At 48.6% G+C, this 10,671-nt stretch overlaps 1 protein-coding gene across 1 annotated transcript in view; it reads right to left on the bottom strand.

Moving 5' to 3' along the window:
• Positions 1-592: 592 nt before the first annotated feature.
• The window catches only part of LOC145358616 (solute carrier family 46 member 2-like), a 21,914-nt gene continuing 11,835 nt past the window's right edge, over positions 593-10,671 (bottom strand). The window contains exons 2-4 of the mRNA XM_080212825.1: positions 8,965-9,048; positions 6,181-6,337; positions 593-1,177 (exon numbers count right to left, since the gene is read on the bottom strand). Coding sequence (XP_080068951.1) covers positions 1,048-1,177; positions 6,181-6,337; positions 8,965-9,048 — 371 coding nt within the window. The 3' untranslated portion in view covers positions 593-1,047. The remainder of the gene's footprint in view (positions 1,178-6,180; positions 6,338-8,964; positions 9,049-10,671) is intronic.

The raw sequence follows: 10,671 nt of genomic DNA, 5'->3' as shown, positions 1-10,671 counted from the left end.
CTGTCGCTCCAGTGAGAACAAACCAAGTTTGTAAAGTGGAGTAACTATCTTTCAAGAGACAATTCTATTCTCTGACACTGTGTAATGTTGCTGATTCATTCACACGATCCACTTCCTGTTTTTTCGCTGGTAAATCCTCCCAGTAGTGGATGGGACCAGGAAGTGGGAGTGAAGATAAGGGTGTATGGGATTGGCTGAGAGCCCAGAGTCAGAGTGTTCATGCTGTCACAGATAAGGTCAGTGTTTGTGAGCTGGAATGACAGAGTAAAAAACCTCAGCAAGGCAAGCTGTTATTGCAAAATCTGGGAGTTTTTAGCTATCGAATGAGCCAACCGTAGTCATTGAACAAATAGACGCCGCGAGCGAAATTAGCCTCAATTCAATATTTGAGAAAGTTCACACACATTATCATCCCCCGTGCTGACGCTGTCCAGGACATGGCCACACGGAGCAGCACTGGCATTTACTCTCTCTCTTTGAATGGTTATTCAGAACTGAACTGTTTGCTAGGTCACTCCAGCAGGCAGTGAAGTCAAACACACCAGTGTGATTCAGGATCGCAAATAGACCCAGACTGCGTCAGGACAGCAGATTCCCATCGGAAAAGAATTGGCATCAACCTGTTAGAGCGGATACTGGAATCAGAACCAAAAACAGAAAACACTGGAAAATCTCAGCAGATCTGACAGCCTCTGTGGACAGAGAATAGAGCCAACATTTAGAGTCTAGATGACCCTTTACAAGAATCTGATATCTTTAATAATCACAGCATTATAATTCAGAATCTTTTACTGCTGAATTATATTTAAATTATCATAATAAGGTTTCTACTCTTTATTACAATAATCTTCCTAATTCCTGAAACACGATTTATAAAGGCCTCTCGAACTGAGCCTGAGCTCAGGATTTGATGCTACAATAATTTCCAGTCTAACACCTTCAGAATTTCCACTGAACTGTTGGCTCTGTTCTCTGCAGCTTTAACCCTGTGGTTCCGGTTTATTTCCAGTTAGCAGACAGCTCCTGTCAGAGGCTCGGGGTATCGGCTCAGCTTGAAGTGGACGATGTGGAGCAGTCATCACTGAAATCGTGGAGTTCCTCTGGGGTCAGTCTCCGTGGGCAGTCAATGCCTGGGATCTGGTTATAATCATTCCTGTTCATTCTCCAACTGTAAACCCTGGAAATACAGACAAATTAAACAGTCTACACACACACAAAAACATTACAGCACAAAACATGGCCACTAGCTCCACTCTGGAAGTTGAGGGTACTCCCTATTCCAGAACAATGGACAGGATGGATTAAAAGTGGAGTCACTTTGTTGGTTAAAGATGACATGAAAGCTGTATTATGAAATGACGCTGGCGCTAAGGGAAATTGCTGAATCGAACTGGGTGGAAACAAAAAAATAAAGGAAATAATATCTTGGCAGGAGTAATCTACAGACCCCCAAACAAACTGCCAAAGTGGGGCATAATATAAACCAAGAAATAATGAGGGCTTGTGAGAATGGCACATGGGTGATTTTATCATGCACATTGACTGGATCAATCAAACTGGCAATGGTAGCCTCGAGGGAGATTTCATAGAGTGTATGAGGGATTGTTTCTTGGAGCAACATGTTATGGAACCAACCAGAGAGCAGGCTGTTCTATTACAGTATTATGTAATGAAGAAGGATTAATTAATAGTTTTGTTGTCAAAGATCCCCTTGGAAAGAGTGATCACAACATGCTAGAATTTGAGATTCAGATTGAACGAGAAAAGACAGAGGATTTGAGACCAGGGGGTGATCAGCGATGGTCCGATTGAATGGTGGAGCAGGTTTGCAGGGCTGAATTTGCCGATTTCTGCTCCTAATTCCTATGCCCCAATGTTCCTATTGTACCATCTCCACTGCCCCCCTCTCACTCACACATTCAGGGCCTTCCTCCTCTTTGGCAGAGCCATCTCACTGGTCCCAATGTCCTGCTCTTTTCTCATAATTCCATATTTTCAAAAAAATAATGTTCCTCTGTCTATCTTTATGTGAGATTTATAACATTGTTATGTTTTGGGATCTTATGGTAAGTGGATGGAGTGACTGGTTTTGCAGTCAGCCTGGGTGTTTTGGTTGTTAGATATCAAAGGAAGGTTTAAATTGTTTTACTGGGAAAAATGTCAAGGTATTTATTTTTGGAGACAATGGTGACAGTGGATAGACTCAAGGTCCAAAGTCCCAGAGAAGTGTTGAGAAGGCTAGGGTTGTAAACATTAATATTTTAAACTGTGCGTTTTGACCCAAGGTGAAAGAAAGTTGTCTCTCAAAGATAGGCAATTAGCATTTTACCTACACGTTTGGCCATGTGAATCATGTTGCCATGGCGAAGGACACAGAGCAAGCTATTGTGAAGATCAGGCTTCCTTAGGCTATCACTGAATATCACAGGCGGGTCTGGGTCTGAAATCCGGCGTGTTTCTCTCCAGATGGATTGCCAAATTTTCAGACCAGAGTCGCTGACAAAGAAAAATCAGGGGCATAGTTTACCCGTCACTCTGGCAGAGTGGGGACTGCTAGAGGCTGTGAGGTCCTCTCCACAGAGATCGGGGCACCAACTTTAGACTGCCTGATCAAAACTGACTTTAAACACCTCCTAACTGCGCCTCCCCTCCCCTCACAAAGGTATTGGGGCTGTTTGCCCCCCCCACTGCACATTTATAGGGAGCTCTCCCCCCCAATAACCACCACAGCAGCATCACTGCTATGCCCCCCCAATTGCCGATGCCCCATCACTGCAAGGTCCCCCCCAATGTTCACTCCCCCTCAATACTCACTCCCCCCCAATCCCCCACTACTCACTCCCCCTCAATGTTCACTCCCCCTCAATCCCTCAATGCTGACTCTCCCTCAATCCCCCAATGTTCACTCCCCCCTCAATACTCACTTCCCCCTCAATCCCCCAATACTCACTCCCCCTCAATACTCACTTCCCCCCAATCCCCCAATACTCACTCTCCCTCAATCCCTCAATGCTCACTCCCCCCTCAATACTCACTCCCCTCAATGCCCACATCTCACCCATGTTTATTACACAAGAACATAAGAAATAGGAGCAGGCGTAGGCCATCTAGCCCTTCGAGCCTGCCCCGCCATTCAATAAGATCATGGCTGATCTGAAGTGGATTATTGATGTCTCTTTTTTACATCCACTGGTGATTCGGTCCACCTTGTTGGCCAACAAGGGGCATACACGCGGTGGGTCGTGCGAGGGCTGCTCTTGGATGTTTCGAGAGTAGCCTAGTGCTTCACGTCGTTGGTGTACGCTTAAACTGGACCATCTGACGGGCAACACGACAGCTCAGTGACTATCACTGTTTGCTGTGCAGATACATGGATTTGGGCCGGTGTCTGTGGGAGTTTGCACATTCTCCCCGTGCTTGCGTGGGTTTTCTCCGGGTGCTCCGGTTTCCTCCCACACCCCAAAGATGCGCTGTTAGGCTGATTGGTGTAACAAATTGTCCCTAAATTAGACCTCCCTTAACCTGGCGCACATATAATTCTCTAAATTTGCACCCCCTTTTAGTGGAGTCCACGAGATGTAGACAAAAGTCTTAGGTAGAAGAAGGATTTGAATGAGGCACTCACTGAGTGTTAAAATGGGCAGCACGAGTGTGTCGGGCCAAAGGGCCTGTTTCCTGTGCTGTTCTTTGTTCTTTGGAAATGTGAATTTCTTGTTAAAAGTTATTGGTCTCACTGGGGATTAAAACTCTGTCAGGGAAACGATATCAAGGGGTGATCCTGCGATTCCTACCCTTGAGGCCCTCATAGCAACCTAACTCCTCCGAATTGCTAGACCTGAGTTCCATTTCTTCCTGTCAACATGAAGCTCTGCTTGTTCCTGCTCCACGCTTACCCTGCAGTTATCTGTTGTTATTTTTAAAGAGGTGGTTTCATTCCATTTACCCTCCCCGTTCAACAAGTCCCACTCCACAATACCCTGCTGTACTCAGGATTCCCTCTCCCTGAGCTACGCCTATCGCGAGCTATCAGGAGATTCCTCTCGTGTCTCCAGCCTCCTCATCCAACACTCTTCTCTCCATGAAACTCATTTATTCATTCTGTCATCGTACGTCAGACAATAACTAGCTCATTCAGGGTGGCACAGTGGGTTAGCACAGCTGCCTCACAGTGCCAGGGACCCGGGTTCAATTCCTGCCTTGGGTCACTGTCTATTTTCATGTTCTCCTCGTGCCTGTGTGGGTTTCCTCCGGGTGCTCCAGTTTCCTCCCACAGTCTGAAAGACGTGCTGGTGAGGTGCATTGTCCATTCTAAATTCTCCCTCGGTGTACCTGAGCAGACGCTGGAGTGTGGCGACTAGGGGATTTTCACAGTAACTTCATTGTAGCGTTAATGTAAGCCTAGTTGTGACACTAATAAATAACCTCCAACAAATTGCCCTTGAACTGAGTGGCCTGCTTCAGAGGGCAGTTGAGAGTCAGTCACATTGCTGTGGGTCTGGAGTCACATGTAGGCCAGACTGGGTAAGGACAGCAGATTTCCTTCTCTAGAAGACATTAGTGAATCAGATGGGTTTTTCCGACAATCGACAATGGTTTCAGTATCAGACTAGCTTTTCAGTTCCAGAGTTTATGAATTGAATTGAATTTCCACCAGCTGTTGTGGGATTTAGAGCCGTGTTCCCGGAGCCTGGGCCTCTGGGTCACTGGCCCAGTCCCTTTCCTCAGGAAGCTGCAGAATACAGCTCACTCCGTACAGCCCCCCCATCGAGGGGAAAGGTCCATGGCACTGTGATTGGACAATGTGGAGTTGGGGGTGGGATGTGATTGGAGGAGAGGGGATTTGGGCTGAGATATGATTGGAGGATGGGGAGTTGGGCTGGGATGTGATTGGAGGAGAGGAGATTTGGACTGGGATGTGATTGGAGGATTAGGAGTTGGACTGGGGTGTGATTGGAGGATTAGGAGTTGGACTGGGATGTGATTGGAGGATTAGGAGTTGGACTGGGATGTGATTGGAGGATGGGGAGTTGGACTGGGGTGTGATTGGAGGATTAGGAGTTGGACTGGGATGTGATTGGAGGATTAGGAGTTGGACTGGGATGTGATTGGAGGATGGGGAGTTGGGTGGAATGTGATTGGAAGAGAGGGGATTTAGGCCAGGATGTGATTGGAGGATAGGGAGTTGCGGGGGGATGTGATTGGAGGATGGGGAGTTGGGTAGGATGTGATTGGAGGAGAGGGAGTTGTGGCTGGGACGTGATTGGAGGATGGGGAGTTGGGTGGGATGTGATTGGAGGATGGTGAGTTGGCTGAGACGTGATTGGAGGATGGGGAGTTGGGCTAGGATGTGATTGGAGGATGGGGCATTGGGTGGGATGTGATTGGAGGAGAAGGGATTTGGGCTGGATTGTGATTGGAGGATGGGGAGTTGTGGGGGGATCTGATTGGAGGATGGGGAGTTCGGTGGGATGTGATTGGAGGAGAAGGGATTTGGGCTAGAATGTGATTGGAGGATGGGGTGTTGTGGGGGGATGTGATTGGAGGAGAATGGATTTGGGCTGGGATGTGATTGGAGGATGGGGAGTTGAGTGGGATGTGATTGGAGGATGGGGAGTTGGGTGGGATGTGATTATCCAGCAGTCTGTGTCTCAGGCGGAGATTGAATTGACTATTTTGTGCAGTGCTGTCTGTCTCTGCTACACTCAGGCTGAGTGAGGGAGGGATAAATACTCTGGGAAAGAGCCAGGATACTGGGAGCGTGTGATAACCCCCACAAGATCCATGGGGACTCACTGATTGATGTCCCTGGGGGACGGGGTTCACCGGTAACAGGCAGTGGCCTGCCCAACTGGAACTCATTACCTGAGTGCTTTGTAAGGCAGGCCCAGGACTGGGCCTGCTGACCTGCTGCACCAGACAGGGATTAGTGTATGTGTACACCATGGTGGTGTCTTTACATTGCATTCTGTAATGAACTATGTTCTTTTCCAATTGGGCTTCCTGAGTTATTGCGGAGAGGAAGTTCTGGGAAAGCGCAGAATGTCTGGAGCAAGGAGAGAAGAAATTGCGACAGTGAGAGAGTGGATTTGAGGATGGAGAAATGCAATAATGTTTATCAAACAGGAATGAGCTGGGAAGCAGGGGCAGTCCGCAGTATGTTTAAGGAGATATGGTACTCACACGATGGGTATAGTGCTGAACCAGCACACGATGGCAGCCAGGAGGAGGGAGATGTTGCTCTGCCATTCGAGTGAGGCAGCGTATATATTATTAAACATAACAGTGGAAATCACATCGGTGAGAGCAATAGCCGACTGGAGCCAAGTGAAGATGGAGGCTGCGAGAAAATAATGACAATCAGAGACTGTGGATATGTAGAGATTAACACACTGCCCTTCCTGATACACACAGACATGCACAAGTGCGTACACACACACACACAGCCCACTACAGTCACAGCTCACACCATCACTGCCCCTGTCTACCCTCACGGCAGTCCTGTTCACACTCTCACATGAGAACGAAGAACAGTACAGCACAGGAAACAGGCCCTTCGGCCCTCCAATCCTGCGCCGCTCATTGGTCCAACTAGACCATTCATTTGTATCCCTCCATTCCCAGTCTGCTCATGTGACTATCCAGATAAGTCTTAAATGATCCCAGAGTGTCCGCCTCCACCACCCTGCTTGGCCCCCACCACCCTCTGCGTAAAATACGTCCCTCTGATATCTGAGTTAAACCTCGCCCCCCTCACCTTGAACCTGTGACCCCCTTGTGATCGTCACCTCCAACCTGGGAAAAAGCTTCCCACTGTTCACCCTATCTATACCCTTCCTAATCTTATACACCTCTATTAGGTCACCCCTCATTCTCCGTCTTTCCAGGGAGAACAACCCCAGTTTACCCAATCTCTCCTCAAAGCTAATACCCTCCATACCAGGCAACATCCTGGTAAACCTCCTCTGCATTCTCTCCAAAGCCTCCACGTCCTTCTGGTAGTGTGGCAACCAGAACTGGACGCAGTACTCCAAATGCGCCCTAACTAGGGTTCTATACAGTTGCAACATCAGACTCCAGTTTTTATACTCTATACCCCGTCCTATAAAGGCAAGCATGCCATATGCCTTCTTCACCACCTTCACCACCTTCTCCACCTGTGCCGCACCTTTAAGGATCTGTGGACTTGCACCCCCAGGTCCCTCTGTGTGTCCATCCTCCTGATGGTTCTGCCATTTATTGTATAACTCCCCCATAAATTAGTTCTACCAAAATGCATCACCTCGCATTTATCTGGATTAAATTCTACCTGCCATCTCTCCGCCCAATTTGAGAGCAGCTCACATTCAGACAGGGCCACCATTATAAATGCCTCACCCTCTTTTCAAATCCTCCCCTATCTCCCTCACTCTAATTACTCTCAGGGGTCTGTCTTCCTCTCATAGTTTCCAGACACCACTCCAAATATTTCACCCAGAACAGAACATGCTGGAAAATCTCAGCAGCTCTGACAGTGTGTGTGGCGAGCGAATGGATTGAGAAACCATGTCTCCGACTTGGAAACTTCTACATTCAACAGGACAGCAACTGGAACACAAGATTCAGAATGAGTCTCTGGTGCAGTCTGAGGGAGTGCCGCACTGTCAGAGGGTCAGTGCTGAGGGAGTGCCGCACTGTCAGAGGGTCAGTGCTGAGGGAGTGCCGCACTGTCAGAGGGTCAGTGCTGAGGGAGTGCCGCACTGTCAGAGGGTCAGTGCTGAGGGAGTGCCGCACTGTCAGAGGGTCAGTGCTGAGGGAGTGCCGCACTGTCAGAGGGTCAGTGCTGAGGGAGTGCCGCACTGTCAGAGGGTCAGTGCTGAGGGAGTGTTGCACTGTCAGAGGGTCAGTGCTGAGGGAGTGCCACACTGTCAGAGGGTCAGTGCTGAGGGAGTGCCGCAGTGTCAGAGGGTCAGTGCTGAGGGAGTGCCGCACTGTCAGAGGGTCAGTGCTGAGGGAGTGTTGCACTGTCAGGGGGTCAGTGCTGAGGGAGTGCCGCACTGTCAGAGGGTCAGTGCTGAGGGAGTGCCGCACTGTCAGAGGGTCAGTACTGAGGGAGTGCCGCACTGTCAGAGGGTCAGTTCCTTTAGCCCCGAGCTCTATCTAACTGCTCCTTGAAAACATTGAAAGTTTGAGAATCATAGAGGCTCAACAATGCAAAAGGAAGCCATTCGGCCCATCGAAACTGCACTGAGAACAATCCCACCCAGCCCCTATACCCGTAGTCACACGTATTTACCTTTCTAATCCCCTGACACTAACGGTAGTTTAGCATGGTCAATCTATCTAACCTACACATCTTTGGACATTTTGTCCTTGGCTACTTTCTGTGGTAATGATTTCCAAAGCTTCACCACTCTCTGAGTGAAGAAATGTCTCCCCATCTCCGTCCAAAAAGGTTTATCTTTTCTCCTCAGACTGTGAGCCCTGGTTTTGGATTCCCCGACCATTGGGAACATCCTCCCTACACCTCCCCTGTCCAGTCCTGTTAGAATTTTATAAATCTCTATGGGACTCGCCCCCCTCATTTGTCTCAACTCCAGTGAAAACAATCCTAACCTGGTCAATCTCTCCTCACATCAGTCCCGCCATCCCCAGAATCATCCTGGTAAACCCTTCGCTGCACTCCCTCGACAGCAACAACATCCTTCCTCAGATAAGGAGACCAAAACTGTACCCAATACTCTAGGCACGGCCTCACCAAGACCCTGTTTGTTGCAACAATACATCCCTGCTCCTCTCTCGAAACCTCTCCCAATGAAGGCCAACGTACCATTTGCCTCCTTTACCGCCTGCTGCACCCGATTCACATGAACTGAAGCTGAAACTCCATTTTCCGGTCAGCGTTTTGAGAGAGGAATGTTCCCTGTGATGGGTAAGAGGTGCTGAGGATTGAACAGTCAGTCAGTGTGTCTGTGAATAATCCCTTACCATAGGAACCCTCTTCCACCTGCTTCGATAACTGAGATCGAATCGTGGGCATCGGAATACAGGAAAACAACATCATAGAGCGAGCTAGAAAACACAAAATATACAACATAAAACACTGTACTCTCACTGTGTGTACACACTGAACCCTCACTGTGTATACGGAGACTGAACCCCTCACTGTGTGTACACAGACTGAACCCTCACTGTGTGTACACAGATTGAACCATCACTGTGTGTACACAGACTGAACCCTCACTGTGTGTACACAGACTGAACCCTCACTATGTGTACACAGACTGAACCCTCACTGTGTGTACACAGACTGAACCCTCACTGTGTGTACACAGATTGAACCATCACTGTGTGTACACAGACTGAACCCTCACTGTGTGTACACAGACTGAACCCTCACTATGTGTACACAGACTGAACCCTCACTGTGTGTACACAGACTGAACCCTCACTGTGTGTACACAGACTGAACCGTCATTGTGTATACACAGACTGAACCCTCACTGTGTGTACACAGACTGAACCCTCACTGTGTGTACACAGTCTGAATCATCACTGTGTGTACACAGACTGAACCCTCACTGTGTGTACACAGACTGAACCCTCATTGTGTGTACACAGACTGAACCCTCACTGTGTACACAGACTGAACCCTCACTGTGTATACACAGACTGAACCCTCACTGTGTATACGCAGACTGAACCCTCACTGTGTACACAGACTGAATCCTCATTGTGTGTACACAGACTGAACCCTCACTGTGTGTACACAGACTGAACCCTCACTGTGTGTACACAGACTGAACCCTCACTGTGTATACACAGACTGAACCCTCACAGTGTGTACACAGACTGAACCCTCACAGTGTGTACACAGACTGAACCCTCACCGTGTGTACACAGACTGAACCGTCACCGTGTATACGCAGACTGAACCCTCACTGTGCGTACCCAGACTGAACCCTCACTGTGTGTACACAGACTGAACTCTCACTGTGTGTACACAGACTGAACCGTCCTGTGTGTACACAGACTGAACCCTCACTGTGTATACACAGACTGAACCCTCACTGTGTGTACACAGACTGAACCATCACTGTGTGTACACAGACTGAACCCTCACTGTGTGTACACAGACTGAACCCTCACTGTGTGTACACAGACTGAACCCTCACTGTGTATACACAGACTGAACCCTCACTGTGTGTACACAGACTGAACCCTCACTGTGTGTACACAGACTGAACCGTCACTGTGTGTACACAGACTGAACCATCACTGTGTGTACACAGACTGAACCCTCACTGTGTGTACACAGACTGAACCCTCATTGTGTATACACAGACTGAACCCTCACTGTGTACACAGATTGAACCCCTCACTGTGTATACACAGACTGAACCCTCACTGTGTATACACAGACTGAACCCTGACTGTGTGTACACAGACTGAACCCTCACTGTGTGTACACAGACTGAACCCTCACTGTGTGTACACAGACTGAACCCTCACTGTGTGTACACAGACTGAACCCTCACTGTGTATACACAAACTGAACCTTCACGCACACACATACACACACATACACTCTCTCACACACACACACTCTCTCTCTCACACACATGGACGTTTCCATGCTCCACTCCTCGCCCACTCTGATTCCCTGTGGTGTGCAGAATGGGGAAATCAGCGCTC

This window comes from Carcharhinus amblyrhynchos, chromosome 26, assembly GCF_965287045.1.
Source record: "Carcharhinus amblyrhynchos chromosome 26, sCarAmb.v2.hapA, whole genome shotgun sequence".
In the NCBI taxonomy this organism is placed as follows: domain Eukaryota; kingdom Metazoa; phylum Chordata; class Chondrichthyes; order Carcharhiniformes; family Carcharhinidae; genus Carcharhinus; species Carcharhinus amblyrhynchos.
The sequence above is the reverse complement of the archived record's forward strand: the minus strand, read 5'-3'. Positions and strand labels throughout refer to the sequence as shown.